A 16429-nucleotide genomic window follows, 5' to 3' on the forward strand; every position below is an offset into this window, starting at 1 on the left:
CTTCTCTGTGTATGACTATCAAGTCCAGCAGAGCATGTCCCCCATGAGCTGTGTAAAGAAGGCTTCATGTGTTTCCTTTTGTTGATCAGAAAGCCTGTAGCAGATGCCTACCACAATAGCACCTGCACTGGTTTGTCCTCTGATCCTTACTCATAAGCTCTCAACTGGCACATCACCTGCTCCAAGGCAAAGCTCTGTGCATTCGAGCCCCTCCTGTGCATAGGGCACAATCCCCTATCCTCACCTTCCCAGTCTGTCTTTCCTGAAGAGCCTGTACCCATCCATGGCAGCACTCCAATCATGTGAGCTATATCTCCCACATCTCTCTAATCCCAATGAGATCAGAGTTTTGCAAATGTGCATGGACTTATAATTCCTCTTGTTTGTTGCCCATGCTGTGTGCATTTGTGTACAGGCACTTGAGATGGGCCCCCAGTCATGCTGCTTTCATAGGGGAAGCACAAGAACCTCCCAAGTCGTGCTGTCTCCCAGACACTTCACTGCCCCCATGCCTTTGCTTTTCTTCAGTTAATGACAATCCTTCCCTGATGTACCTAGTTGAAAGCTTTCCTCACTAGGTTAATGAAATTGTTAGCAAAGATGCTCTTTATTTAGTTTGTTGCAGAATAACTGGAATTACAATTTAGATCAGGTCAGAACAGCAGCAGTTTATTACTATAGCTATAGGAGAGAACACAAAGCAGCAGTGACAGACTGCTGATATGAACTCTGCCCAAATGGGGCAGTTACAGAGTTTATATACCTTTGGGTTATACAACTCGTTCTTCACCAAACCATGTCAGAGAAACAGGACTATAGTAAATTGCAACAAAGAGTGGTAACATACATTACTTCATATAGGGAGGCTCCAAACAGTCAGATAAGGAAGCTCTAGACAGGACCTCTTTTTTACAAATAATTCCCTCCTTTGTTAATTAAATTGTGCTGACTTGGTGAGGCTGTTAGGTGATGCTGACATGTATTTCTTAATTAGTGAGGCCTCCTGTTGTTGTTTAACCCCAGCCAGCAACTAAGCACCACGCAGCCGCTCACTCACTGCCCCCCACCACCCAGTGGGATGGGGGAGAGAATCAGGAAAAGAAGTAAAACTCGTGGGTTAAGATAAGAACAGTTTAATAGAACAGAAAGGAAGAAACTAATAATGATAATGATAACCCTAATAAAATGACAACAGCAATAATAAAAGGATTGGAATATACAAGTGATGCACAATGCAATTGCTCAACATCTGCCGATCGACACCCAGTTAGTCCCCGAGCGGCGATTCCCCCCACCCCCACTCCCCCCAGTTTATATACAAGACATGACATCACATGGTATGGAATACCCTGTTGGCTAGTTTGGGTCAGCTGCCCTGGCTGTGTCCCCTCCCAACTTCTTGTGCCCCTCCAGCCTTCTTGCTGGCTGGGCATGAGAAGCTGAAAAATCCTTGACTTTAGACTAAACATTACTTAGCAACAACTGAAAACATCAGTGTTATCAACATTCTTCTCATACCTAGCTCAAAACATAGCACTGTACCAGCTACTAGGAAGACAATTAACTCTATCCCAGCTGAAACCAGGACACCTCCAAAGGCCTATGAAGTGTTAAATATAACTGTTAACTTCCACAAGTTTATTTATGAAACATTAAGCATCTTGCTCTTTTTTCATTTAATCACTTCTTGTATTATTTGTCACCATTATTCTGGCTTCATTATGTGACTATTTTCATTTTAGCCTAGTTATTAAAGGCAGTGAAGTATACAGGCCTGGCAGTCGAAAAAATGTGTGTTAAATTGGTACATGAAAACTTTTCTTGTGTTACTGGACTTAAGGGTGGTGTGCAGTCAAAACATTCTGAAACTAACTTATTTTAATCATATTTAACAAGAAGTCAAAATGAATTTGGTGTTCATACTCTACTTCATTAGTTCCCCCTTTTTTTTAGTAGATATTGAGAAACAAAATAGCATGTTTCCATCTCCACATTGGCAAGTAGAATGCTACTTAGGACTGTAAGTGATGTTATTTATTTTGTGCCAGGTTGTGATTGATGCTTTGGAGGTATAATAAATTTCACAGGTTATTAGCCTTTCAATCTTTCAACAGTTGGTTAAAATTATAAGAAGAGAGAAACAGGAAATAATAATTCCTTTTTTATATGTTTGATAAAACAGCACTGAATTTACAGTCACACCCTTAGAATCTATGTGTCTTGTATTAATCATAAATCCCACAGTTAATCTTTTCAAATAGTCATTATTATGCTTGCAAGTGGATTGCAACTTGTTTAAAGGTGCTGTTATGATGAGGATCAAAGAAATATAGTTTTTGTTTTATTTGTTTAGGAGGGCAAGGACTTGGAATTAAAATCATACTGAAATTATTATATCTTGGTAAAACTTGACACTGTATTTGTTAATTGTGTTTTTACACTAGGTTGAATATGTAATCAAATGTGACATGTCAGCTCTTCAGAAGATTCTGTACCGCCACATGCAAGCCAAGGGAATCCTTCTCACAGATGGTTCTGAGAAAGACAAGAAGGTACAAAGGGGAAACTAGAACACTTACAGAACAATAGATCATGATCATGTGTTAACTACATGACTTCTTTTTTCTAAAAAAATGAATAAGTAGGTTCTTACCACAGATATCCTTGAAGAAAGAAATCTCAATTAGACATGTTTGTGTTTTAAGACAGTAGTTTGTGCTCTCCATTCATAAGGTAAAAATATGCTGAGTTTAATCCAATAAAAAACCTGACTAATTGGGATTGTGGCAGCACTGACTACTACCGAGTGTTCATCTTTTCTCTGAGAGCCATTATTAAGCACAAATCTTGTTTTGGCCAGCTAGGTTATGAGTGCCTCTGTTCATACATACAAAAAACATCTGTTCATGCAAAAAAGTGTTAAAAGAAAAATAAGATTCAAAGTCATGTAGTCATACATTGGAATATGCCAAAATAAATGTTGACTTTTCTATCTTAGGACTTTGGCACGTGGTCAAGTTATTGTAGAGAAGACAAGTAGCCATGCATCAGCTTGTCTGTAAATACATGTTTTACATTGCAATAGATGTGAGGTAGGTTGGATTTACCATGAGATTCCTCAGAGTAAGATCATGTAGGCACTTAACACAGAGCAACAAACGTGAACCAGCAATGTGCCCTTGCTGCAAAGAGGGCCAATGGTATCCTGGGCTGCATTAATAGGAGTGTTGCCAGCAGGTCGAGGGGAGTGATCCTTCCCCTCTATTCAACACTGGTGAGGCCACACCTGGAGTGCTGTGTCCAGTTCTGGGCTCCCCAGTGCAAGAGATAGAGCTACTGGAGAGAGTCCAGTGAAGGGCCATGAAGATGATGAAGGGACTGGAGCATCTCTCCTTTGAGGAAAGGCTGAGAGAGCTGGGACTGTTGGACTGTTTAGCCTGGAGAAGAGAAGGCTTAGGGGGGATCTTATCAATGTGTATAAATACCTGAAGGGAGGATGCAAAGACGACAGAGCCAGGCTCTTTTCAGTGGTGCCCAGTGACAGGATGAGGCAATGGGCACAAGCTGAAACACAGGAGGTTCCATGTGAACATCAGGAAATACTTTTTTACTGTCAGAGTGACTGAGCACTGAAACAGGTTTCCCAGAGAGGTTGTGGAGTCACCCTCCTTGGAGATATTCAAAAGCTGTTTGTACATAGTCCTTGACAGCCTGCTCTAGGTGGCCTTGCTTGAGCAGGGGGGTTGGACCAGATGGCCTCCTGAGGTCCCTTCCAACCTCAACCATTCTGTGGTTCTGAGCAGCTGGTGTGTAACAGCTGGTGTGTGCACCAGTCCCATATATTGGCCCCATTATATGTGTTTTCATGATACAATATGATTGCATACTATTTTTCCACCTGCTTCCTGCCAATTTCATTGTCACAATGGATGATATTTTTGTTCAATATCTTATTTTGTTTTAACCTCTATTTGGTGTGGTCTGATGTGTTATTTACTGTTGAGTATTCAAACCCCACTCTAAAAACAAAGTTAGTCCTTTCCTCATCGGATCTTCTATGACAGTTATCTCTATATAGGTTCTGAGTACTTTGCAAACATCAGTTTAATTTCTTTTGTTGTATTTTTAATGTAATTTTTCAGCTACCATTTTTTAAGCCTTAGAAAATGTCATTTGACACATTTACATCCAAAGGAGGTCATCAGAATGATTGGAAGTTTAGAAGCACTACAGAGACCTATGCTAGAGATTTGAGTTACCTGAATAACTGATAGTAGTTGCCTTTTACAATGCAACGTTTGATGTGGTTGAGGGTTTAATACATATTTGATGACAGAAGAGCAGTGAGACTGGGGAGTCTTCAGTTTGCTCTAAGATCTGGAGAGAGGGTACTTGGATGGATGTTGTCCCTCCTGCTCATCTCCCCCTATTCCTGACCTGAGTGTGATGCCTTTTACCATAATCACTTTGACTGGTCCATCTCCAGTCTATTTTCTTCCTCATCCCAACATCTTCTGCTAGTTCAGTTCTCTGTGCCTAACTAGGCCCAGTTTCCTGGCACAGCCATTCCTGTTGCCCTTCCTCTGACTCAAGATTTGTGTGCAGTCACCTTACTCAACTAAACAGAGGTCAGCCATCTCTATGCTCTCATTCCCTGTTCCCTGTCCACCTCAGCAGGTTTATGTCCACTTCAACGTTGTCTATCTTACATCCTGTTCCTTGTTCTAACTTCCCCCCCCCCCCCCCCCAATTTCATTTTGCATCCCAGCCTTCTGCTTACCTCTCTCTCTGGTTTCTCTTGTTCACTAGTTCAGAATCTTCTCTCTGCTTTTTCTTCCTTGCTTCCCTGCCCAGCTCTTTGCCTCAAACAGTTCTAATTGCCTCTGCTGTCCTCTAGCTTTCTAGTCTCTTTGGCCAGAACATTGCAATCTCAACTCCCTCATACTCATAGGTCCAATTTTTCCCCATCCTCCAACTTTTTTCTTTTCTGTAAGTAATTCATCAGGTTTTCTTATTCATGCTTCCTGGTGCCAGCAGAAGGAGGTGGTGGTCATTGAGAGCTCTTGACTTTGAAGATCCAATAACTATGGTTTTAGGGAAAACTCTGCAGCTCTGCCTTGCAATCTGCTCAAACTAGAGAGAATTCATTAGGATGCAAAGCTCTAGTAAACATTTCATAAACAAATGCAAACTGCAGTTTGGAGCAAATTGAGATAGACTTTCAAGGGATCAACAGCAGACTTTGACATGTAGACTACCCCCAATTAAATGTCAGTTCCCTTCCAAAGATGAATTTACCAGGAATATAAAATGATCACATAATGTAATTTTTCCTAATCTCACTCTTGGAAATGTCTGAATTGTTTTGGCTGATATAGTTTAAAATAATTTCACCTGAGTGACATAGTGAGTTTGGAAATTGTACCAACTTTGGTAACAGTTTCACAAAGTTATAGCAAATCAAAATGGGACCTTAAATTGAGAAGTGTTAATCAATCTTAATATGGTGTTACCAAATGTATTCATCAGTGATAATTAGATTGTAACCATCCCGGCTTAGTGGAACACCTGATAATATTTTACTGTTTACAATTTACATGGTTTCATAAATAAGCAATAGAAATAAGCAGTAAGTGCTTATTGTGACTGCTATAGACAGATATGAGATGTAGTACACTTTCCAGGTTACTTGGAAGTCTTTGATCTCCTTGTCTTTTTGGATCATCTTCATGATATTTTAATTTGAGCAGCCAGATAACTGCACCTTATTTCATAGCTTCAAATATTTTTTATTTCATGGTGATATGGTGTTCTGCTTTGGGGTAGAAGTATTTTTATGTCTCCTTTTGAAATTGAGTTTCAAAAGTTTCATTAACAAGCTAGGAAATGGGTTTCATAATATGATTTGTGTTGTTTGTTTCCCTAGGGAAAAGGTGGGGCAAAAACTCTTATGAACACGATCATGCAATTGAGAAAGATATGCAATCACCCGTATATGTTTCAACATATTGAGGTAAGTCTGTTATGTTTGATTTTGGGGGCCTTTTTTATTCAGGTGGCTAACATATTCAAAAACTGCTAGTGCGAGAGGGAACATCTTTGGCAACAACACTTGTGCTGGAAAGAACGCATTTGAGAAACACTCATTCCATTCCTCTGTATAAGTGAAGAAATGGAGCAGTCACCAGATTTTTATCCGCAGTCTTAAATTCTCTTTTACAGCATTTGTTCTTTTTGAGGCACTATCTTTAAAAAATATAGTTTTCTGAGTTTAAGATATTCCATATCAACTTGCCACTACCTGTGCTTAGAATAAAACTAAATTTTAAAATAGAGATATCAGTTTAAAATGCCATATAGTAGAACCTTATTATCCAGCAGACTGCTAATCCTTTAGAATATCTATCAAAAATTGCCCCCCCTCCATACCCCTCCTTTTTTTCAGCAAAGATTTGTTTACTGCATAGCATTTCTCATTACTGAGCTAAAGCAAACTAAAATGTAGCTACAATATACAAAGAAATTAACAAGTATCTCCTGTGGTGTATTATTATGTTTTTTATCATTTGCTCACTTGCTTATTAACTCATGAAATTCAGTATTTTGCAAATGGGTCTCCCAGTAATCAGTGCAAATTAATTAAGTTCTACTGTATTTGTAATCTGGTAAAAAGCATACAGAGGGAAATTATTCCTACAAGCCATGCATTTTAAATAAAGCAGTAGCAGGAAAACATTAGAGTACTTGTGCCACAAGGCAAATTCCAAGGGTATGAGTGTAATGGGACTCAAACCCAATTCATATAATTTCTTGATATAGGGATGCATAATTTTTGCCACTGTATAGACTGTGTCTAATATTCTGTTTATTGCTTATAATTCTGCAGGAATCCTTCGCTGAACATTTAGGCTACTCAAATGGTGTCATCAATGGGTAAATCTTTATCTTCTTCATATATACTGTAATGAAACTATTATATCATATCTTGTTTCCAAAAGCTATATGTTCTCAAAAACTAAGTAGTTTCTAAGATAAATCTAATCAGCTATAGAAATAACATGCTTTAGAAGGAACCTAACCAGCTTAAAACTCTTCCCATAGTCCCCCAGCCTAAGGGACTGCTTCTTACTTCAAGGGATGTTTCTTCTCCAAATTGGCAGTTTAAAGTTGCTTTTATAGTTGGATGGTAATTAGAATCTTCTGGACTCCAGTCTTGTCCTTGACTGATGCTGAAGCCCTGCTGAGTGACTAATATCAAAGCAAGAAAGTTTTTATCTAATTTAAAGTAGTCTCGTGCTTTGAAAAGAAGCATTCAGTTAAAGCAGAGAATGGTTAGGAGAATTTTGAAGATGGATTTCCATTATTTTCATTAACATCTTACCGAGATATAGGACCCTTTCTTTCATAAAGCTTCCAGTCCTTGGACAATGACTGAACATAGAAATGATTGCTGGTTCTTCAGAAAGCTTTTATTCCTGTTGTAACAAGAGTCTTTTTTCTTTTTTCTTTCCCATCACATAAGGAATAGTTATGGTGGTCACATGCAGGATTCTTGTTTATTTATTGATAACTGCACACTAGTCCTTGCTAAATTAGGGACAAGATTGACACCTTTGCCCAACTGCAATGGCATGAGACATTATGTCACATGGAGAAGACAAGGGGAAAAGGGTACAAGTTACACTGGGAGAGGTTTCATCTCAACATAAGAAAGAAATTTTTTACAGTAAGAACAATCATTCACTAGAACAACCTCCCCAGGGACATGGTAGAGTCCCCATCACTGGAGGTTTTCAAGATGCAATTGGACAGGGTGCTAGATAATATCATCTAGGCTCCCTTTCCCATGAAATGTTGGGCCAGATGATCTTTCAAGGTCCCTTCTAACCTGGGCTGTTCTATGATTCTATGATTATCAAAGTTTCCTTACAGAGGTCCCTGGTGTTTTCATATCTGTGATTTATTATTATTTGTTACAGTACCATTTCTCAGTTTTAATTTATCTCCTCTTTCTTTTTATTCCCTTTCAAATTAGGGAAATATTAGTAAACTTTCTCTAACAGAAAGCATTTAAATTCCTCTGTTATTGTGGCTCATCCAAGTATTGGGCTAGGAATGATTTCCAGTTAGCCTTAATCTACCTCTGATTTTATGGGGGGTATGTTTTCTTATTACACTTGCAATTAGATTATTGGCATCTGTCCACTCAAATTTTTTGTCAGCATTTTAAATTAACCTTGTCATAACAAAATTTTAAGTTTACTACTAAACTACTAATATTTTGCTTTTCAAAAACTTTCTGTGTAACCTTTAACACAATTCTTATAATCCAGCAACACATATTTACATAAAATGCTTAAATTGATACTTCAGTGATACTTGTACCCAGTTCTTAATTGTTCAAAATCTATGTCAGACTTCAGACTTTAAAGATCTCTTGGCAGCAAGTCCTGGCTCATTTGCTTACAGGTTCTCGACATGTACGTTTTTGATAAATACCATGTTAAAAAAGGTTAGAATCATAGAATAATTTAGGTTGGAAGAGAACTCCAGAGGTCACCTGGTCTAACCCCTACGCAAAGCAGGTCAGGTTGCTCAAGGACTTGTCCAGTCAAGTCTTGAACACCTCCAAGGATGCAGATTATACAGCCTCACTGGGCAACCAGTTCTAGTATTTGACCACCCTCATGGTAAAAAATATTTTTCCTAGTATCTTATCAGAATTTCCCATGTTCCAACTTGTATTCATTGCCTCTTGTCCTATTACTGTGCAGCTCTGAGAAGAGTCTTCACTGTATCCTCCCATTAGGCAGTTGTAAACAAGCAATAAGGTTTCTCTGAGCCTTCTCTTATCTAGACTGAAAAAAATCCAGCTCTCTCAACCTTTTCTTCTATGTCATGTGCTCCAGTCCCCTGAGCATCATGGTAGCCCACCTCTGGACTTGCTCCAGTATGTCAATATCAATGCACAGCAATAAGGATGATGAAAAAAGAGATGGAAAGGATCTTCTCTAACACCCTGCAGAAGCAAGAGCCTGAATCCTCACCTGCACAGAAAGAGCAACCAGAGTCTGTACTCACTGGGGTGGCAAATGGAGACTCCCATGATGGTGAAGGCTAGAAGCTTGTGACTTCTGGCAACAGGAGGAAGGCTCCTGCTCTACCTGCAGATCTGCAACTACAGAATAGGTGCAGTGCCCTGGTAGCAGATGAGGGGCTGAAAGCTCTGTCTGAAGAAACATTGGAGCCAGCTGAGACTGAACCATGCAGCAGCATCAGGAGGAAGCGGCGAGCAATAGTAGTGGCTGACTCCCTCCTGCAGGGAACAGAAACCCCCATCTACTCTCTAGGGAGGTTTGCTGCTTGCCAGGGGCTCGGATCTGGAACTGAGAGACTGTTGATGCTTGTCTGGCCCTCAGAGTATTACCCTCTGCTGTTCTTCCATGTGTGCACCGATGCTACTGCCAGGGGAAACCTTGAGTATATCAAGAGTGACTACATGAATCTAGGGATGAGGGTCAAAGGTATGGGGGCCCAGGTGGTTTTCTACTTTATCCTATTGATGAAGGGGAAGGGCTTGAGGAGGAGTGGATGGATCCTGGGGATCAACAACTGGCAGCGCAGCTGGTGTTGCTGATAGAGATTTGGCTTTAATGACCATAGGACCCTCTGAGGATAAAGGACTGATAGGGAAAGACAGGATCCACCTGACCAAGTGGGGCAAAAACATCTTTGCCAACAGGCTGGCCAACCTGGTGAGGAGAGCTTCAAACTAGGAATGACAGGGGAGGGAGAGGACAACCCACAGTCAAGTGGGAAAGTGGTGGACTGGCTTGGTAAGCAGAGGGTGCAAGGTGATGTGGACAGGAGAGACCTCAAAATGAACAAAACGGGACACAAGAGAGCCCACCCCAAGCACATGCACACAAATAAGGAAGTGCCAGGAGGACAGTATTGTGGGGGAAGCTCTCACCCTTTTCCTGGGAAATCAGCATGACTGTGTGCCTCTCTGAAGTGCCTGTACACTAATGCGTGCAGCATGGGGAACAAACAGGAAGAATTAGAGATCTGTGTGCAGTTGCAGGGCTACAGTCTCACTGGGATCATGGAGATGTGCTGGGATAGCTCACACGACTGGATTGCTGCCATGGATGGATACAAGCTCTTTAGGAAGGACGGGCTGGGAAGGCAAGGAGGGGGAACTGTCCTTTATATGAGACAGCAGCTGGAATGCATGGAGCTCTGCCTAGGGATGGATGACGTGCCAGTCAGGAGCTTATGGGTTAGGACTAGAGGGCAGACCAATGTGGGTGACATTGTGGTGGGCATCTGCTATAGACTGCCTGATCAGGAAGAAGTAGATGAGGCCTTCTTTGTACAACTGGAAGAAGCTTCATATTTGCAGGCCCTGGTTGTCATGGGGAACTTTAACCACCCCAATATCTGCTGGAAGGACAAGACAGTAGGGCATAAGCAATCCAGGAGGTTTATGGAGTGTTTTGGTGATCACTTCCTAACACAAGTGATCAAGGAGCCAATGAGGGGAGGCACTCTGCTGGACCTGAATACCTCCAAACAAGGAAGGACTGGTTGGGGCAGTCTTGACTGCAGTGACCATGAGATGGTGGAGTTCAGGATCCTGAAAGGAAGGAACAAGGCAAATAGCAGGATCATAACCCTAGACTTCAGGAAAGCAGACTTTGGCTTTTTCAGGGATCCGCTTGGAAGAATCCCATGGGAGACAGTCCTAGAAAGCAGAGGGGGTCCAGGAGAGCTGGTTGATATTCAGGGATCACCTTCTCCCAGCTCAAGAATGGTCCATCCCAACATGCAGCAAGTCAAGCACAGGTGGCAGGACGTATGGATGCACAAGGAGCTCCTGAATAAATTCAAACATAAAAAGGAAGTATACAGGAGGTGGAAGCAGGGACAGGTGACCCAGATGGCATATAGAGACACTGTCCAAGCATACAGGGATGCAGTTAGGAAAGCCGAAGCCCATCTAGATTTGAATCTGGAGAGGTATGGGAGGAGCAACAAGAAAGGCTTCTGCAGGTCTATCAACAGCAAAAGGCATGAAGTCCAGCTAAAGGGCAGTCACTAGTGGTGTTCCCCAGGGGCCAATACTGGGGCCCATACTGTTTAACCTCTTCTTTTCTGACCTGGATCTTGGGACAGAGTGCATTCTCAGCAAGTCTGCAGATGATAGAGAATTGGGAGGAGTGGCTGATACACTGGGTGGTTGTGCTGACGTTCAGAGGGACCTCAACAGGATGGAGAAATGGGCAGTTCAACAAAGGGAAATGCCGTGTCCTGCACCTGGTATGGAATAAACTCATGCACCAGTACAGGCTGGGGGCTGACCAGCTGGAAAGCAGCTTTGCAGAAAAGGACCTGAGGGTTCTGGTGGAAAAGAATCTGACCATGAGCCACCAACGCACCCTCATGGCAAAGGCGACCAACAGCATCCTGGGCTGCACTAGGAAGAACAGTGTCAGCAGGTCGAAGGAGGAGATCCTTCCTCTCTACTCAGCACTGCTGAGGCTGCATCTCAAGTACTGTATCCAGTTCTGGGCTCCCCAGTACAAGACAGACACAGGGATACTGGAGTGAGTCCAGCAAAGGGCTACAAAGATGACTAAGGGTTTGGAGTATTGTGGAATAACTAGAATTACTATTTAGATCAGGTCAGAACAGAAGCAGTTTATTACTATAGCTATAGGAGAGAACAAAGCAGCAGTGAGAGACTGCTGATATGAATCCTGTGCAAATGGAGCAGTTACAGAGTTTATATACCTTTTAGGCTATACAACCAGGTTCTTCACCAAAACTGTGTCAGATAAGCAGGATATGGTAAATAACAACATCGATTGGAATTCTTCAGATAAGGAGGCTCTAGATAGTATATCCTTTTACAAATAATTCACTCATTTGTTAATGAAATCTTGCTCCCTGGTGAGACCATTAGCTGCAAATGTTTCTTAACTAGTGAGGCCTGCAAAGGCCTATGAGGCATTAACTATTTTGCTTCCACAAGAGCATCTGTCTCATGAGGAGAGGCTTAAAGCTGGGACTGTTTAGCCTGGAGAAAAGATGGCTATGGGAGGATCTTATCAAAGTGTCTAAATACCTCATAGGAGGAGTAAAGAAGATGGAGCCAGACTCTTCTTAGTGACACCCAGTGGAAGGACAAGAGATACTGCCTCATTCCACATCTGCTATGTCCATTTCAAGGATCAATCATTAGTCTGCACATGGCAATGATCTCATTACAGAAGTCACAGTTACAGAAGATATTTCAGGGTTAACAGAATGTTTTGATATTTTTTCTCATTCTGTACAAGAAGGAAGTGTGTTTTTCCTATCCTAAAATCCAAGTGCATATATCATTCTAAATTATTTATAACACGACTCCATCATTCCATGTCTCCAAGCTCAAGACTGTTTACAGATTTCCAGCTGTTGGATTCATACTTTCACATTAGGAATCTCCCCTTCCCTCATCGAAGAAGATATTTCAGATTCTCAATGAAACGTAGGTGGTAACAGAATGCTCTACCCAGGGATTTTCCCCACTATCAAAAAGTTCTCAGAGTGACATGATGTAATGGAAGGGTATTTAAGAGCACGGAAGACTATTTATGTCCAGATGATTTGCTGATCAGGGGCAAATCCCAGCAGGCAACCACAGCAGCCCTGTGATATATCTCATCTTCTCATCAGTTTTTCATTAGCATGGACTTCAGTTTGGGAGGGACCTGAAGAAGAATCCTGATTCCTTTGTCCTCTATACCCTTTTATAGGAGGACAGAGAGGCACAGGATCCATACCTGAACCAAAAGATGCTGGTATTAGAGGTGTTATGTGAAGCTTTTCTGCCCCTCTGTCTGTCTTGGGAAAACAGGGAAAGATGATTATCACACTGCATGTCAATATACTGAATAATAAATCCTGTCTTCATGCAGACAAACCAATGCCTGCCTGCCTGCCTTCCCTCCTGCCTATCCTTCCTGCCTGCTTGCCTGCCTCCCTCCTGCCTCCCCGCCTCCCTTCCTGTTTTTTAAACAACAAAGACACTATCTGAAATTTATCGTGGAGGCTCTTTAGGAATTTCAGTAGGGGGTTTAATTTCTCTCACTCTCTCCCTCTTCTACTCTTCCTTTTTAATTTATTCCAAATTAAAGTTATTTTAACACTTTATCCATTGCTTAGATAAAAAATGTAAATAGATTTAAATTTGTTCTCAACACTTCTGTGCAACTGGCTAGAAATGGTTTCTGTCTTACTCTGAGCAAGGGATAGAGGAGATTGTGTGTATCCTCCACATGGCTCCCTTCCTGTTTAAGTGTCAGCAATGTCTTTTTTTTATTATTAGTATATGAGACCATCTGTCTCTCAAATAGTTTGGCCTTTTGCATAGCAATTGCATATGTATACATCTCAGAAGGCCTTGTATCTTGTGGACTGAGTATACAGTTCCTAATGTTAAATTATATTTTAAGGCTACAGATTTAGAGTTAGAAAAGAGTTATGTGTAATTTGATTTTCTAAACTATATGGTTGTCCTACTCATTTAGTCACCTTTGTTATTCTCTTACTGATTTTTGGCTTAAACATCTTTGCATACAAACGTAGAGCTCAGTCTGTTTTGCAACTCATCTTGATAGCATAGAAGACAGAAGATTAGTAATTGGAGCAAATAGAGATAGTTCAAGACAGTTATAAGTGTATACAATAAAAGAATATGTCCATTATCAAACTTTTCCCATTGTTTCTCTATATATAAACTAGGATGGTCTGGACTCCTTTGCTTTCATGTGCACAGTAGCGAGTGGAAAAGTAATCAATTCTAACATACACTTGATGAATAGAACTTGTGGATCCAGTAGATGCTGATTGAAAGCAGATCCTGTGGGACAGCATCTAAACCAATAAAATGTTTATATACCTCAGAAATAACACTTGTTTTGAGAAATAATAAAAAAAAATACTGGGCTCATAAAGGAAGATATTTGATGTGCTTTAGAGTCCACAGAATTCTTATATTTTGGGGGAGGAATCCTTTCCTAACAAATAAATACATAGATGCAATTCATGCAGGTTTTTTTTCTTATTTTAATCAACATCATAAACAGTTTTAAAGAGAGAAAAGTGCTATCAGTTTTGTTTTCCTTTGAGTAAAGGAATCTATCCATTATCATGATATGACACAATTGTAATTAGAATGCATTATTAAAAAACTCTTCTAAAAGCAGGCTTGTCATGGCATTTATTGTGTTTTTTCCTCTTAAACAGAGCTGAGCTTTATCGGGCCTCAGGGAAATTTGAACTACTTGATCGTATTTTACCTAAGTTGCGAGCCACTAGCCATCGTGTGCTTCTTTTCTGTCAAATGACATCACTCATGACCATTATGGAGGACTATTTTGCATTTCGAAATTTCCTTTACTTACGTCTTGATGGTAAGAGGAATGAAAATAAATTTGGAAGTGTTTTCCTGGTTCAGCAATTTGACTATGTAGTAGAAAAACTTCCTCCTCTGTACTATATGCGTATGGACATCTGAATAAAAATATCAAACTTCTGTCTGTCTTCAGCTACAGGCAGAGATGTAAAAAGATAAAACAAGCAGAGGGTCAGACCAAGCTGATCAGTAAAAACTGATTGTCAAAGTACAGGAAATTCACCTTGTTGCCAATGTGTACAGTGCTTAGTTGTTACTTAGAGCTTTGTGTAGGCCTTTTACCGTGGTTGAATTCTCTGCTTTCTCTCCCTCCCCTATAGACACCATTGTGTTTTGAATGTGATCTTTTAAGAATTTTTGTTCCCTTGATATTAATCTTGATTTTTTTAAGGCCAATAGTGAAATGTTAATAAATCTATGTTTGTGTACACATATAGTTTTTAAAATATTTAGATTCTGTGAGTGCTCATAAGGCCTTAATCAAAACTGAAGCATCTGTATATCATCTATTGAAACTTGTCAGTCATAAAATGTTGTCAAATAGATAGTTGCATCTTTTCAAAGTCCCCTTTTGAAATGTCAAGCCTACTTAAAATAAAAGTTTGGGAACCCTCCTCCCAAGTGCTGTAGACAGTTGGCTGAAACATCCATGGTTAGCGTTTGCGTCTGTATTATAGAAAATATAGCTGAGATGGCAAAGAACAAGTGAGCTAAAATTTCCCTTCCACATGTGCCTTAAACAACTAAGATTGCTTTTAAATTATTTCAGTAGATCTTTGTCATAGGGTTTCTTTTTATTTCTTTTTTAATTTCTTCTCAGGTACAACAAAATCAGAGGATCGAGCTGCCCTGCTGAAGAAGTTTAATGAACCTGGCTCACAGTACTTCATCTTCTTGCTGAGTACAAGGGCAGGAGGGCTGGGCTTGAACCTCCAGGCTGCTGACACTGTTATAATCTTTGACAGTGATTGGAATCCTCATCAGGTTATTTTTATTTAATTATCTTCATGTAATATGGAAATAATTGTGCTTTTTTAGGCTTTGTGTTTTAATTTGGGAAGATTGACAGTGAAATGAAAGTATATCATAAAATGCTGCTTGAGAAGAATTGGTAAGGCAAACTGCTACAATCAAGTAGTGTTTTGTTTTAAATCGGTAAAGTGATACTGTGTCCGTGTATATAGTTTTTCTGAGTGTCAGGGAATCCTCAAAGTTAGAGTCTTACAGTCTGCGTTTTCTGTTTCATTGGTATAACTTTGTTCACCCTTTAATCATAAGGCACTAATAAATGGCTCTCCATTCAAAGTTAAAAGCTCATGCAGCAGATGAAATAATTTCTAAGATTACTAATGCATTTAAGAGTCTCAGGAATAGTGATTTGCTTTAGATACACAGTTCTATAGCAGGATTTTATTATATATATCCAGCTATATTGTTGCCTCTGTTCTTGTACCCGGACTAGAGTCTATGCTGGGTCTGGCTGGGATGGAGTTAATTTTCTTCATAACAGCCCATATGGTGCTGTATTTTGGATTTGTGACCAAAACAGTGTTGATAATGCATGCACCAGTGTTTTGTTTGTTGCCAAACAGTGCTTGCACAGCCAGGAGGCTTTTGATTTTTCCTACTCTGCCCCACCAACGAGTAGACTGGGGGTGGGCAAGAAGCTGGGAGGGGACACAGCCGGGAGAGCTGACCCAGACTGACCAAGGGATATTCCATACCATATGACGTTGTGCTCAGCAATAAAAGCTCAAGGAAAGGAGGAGAAAGTGGGGACGTTTGTGGTCATGGCGTTTGTCTTCCCAAGCAACTGTTATATGTGTTGAGGTCCTGCTTTCCAGGAAGTGGTTGGACATCTGCCTGTCAAAAGGAAATAGTAAATAAATTCCTTCTTTTGCTTTACTTGCATGCACAGATTTTGCTTCACCTATTAAACTGTCTTTATTTCGATCAACCATTCTT

At 40.4% G+C, this 16429-nt stretch overlaps 1 protein-coding gene across 2 annotated transcripts in view; it reads left to right on the plus strand.

The window, feature by feature from the left end:
• LOC121232769 (probable global transcription activator SNF2L2) overlaps positions 1-16429 on the plus strand; it is a 192437-nt gene that overhangs the window by 90079 nt on the left and 85929 nt on the right. For both annotated transcript variants that reach the window (XM_041121185.1, XM_041121186.1), the window contains exons 20-24: positions 2445-2552; positions 5927-6013; positions 6887-6933; positions 14296-14462; positions 15285-15448. In XM_041121185.1, coding sequence (XP_040977119.1) covers positions 2445-2552; positions 5927-6013; positions 6887-6933; positions 14296-14462; positions 15285-15448 — 573 coding nt within the window. The remainder of the gene's footprint in view (positions 1-2444; positions 2553-5926; positions 6014-6886; positions 6934-14295; positions 14463-15284; positions 15449-16429) is intronic.

This window comes from Aquila chrysaetos, chromosome W, assembly GCF_900496995.4.
Source record: "Aquila chrysaetos chrysaetos chromosome W, bAquChr1.4, whole genome shotgun sequence".
Lineage (NCBI taxonomy): Eukaryota > Metazoa > Chordata > Aves > Accipitriformes > Accipitridae > Aquila > Aquila chrysaetos.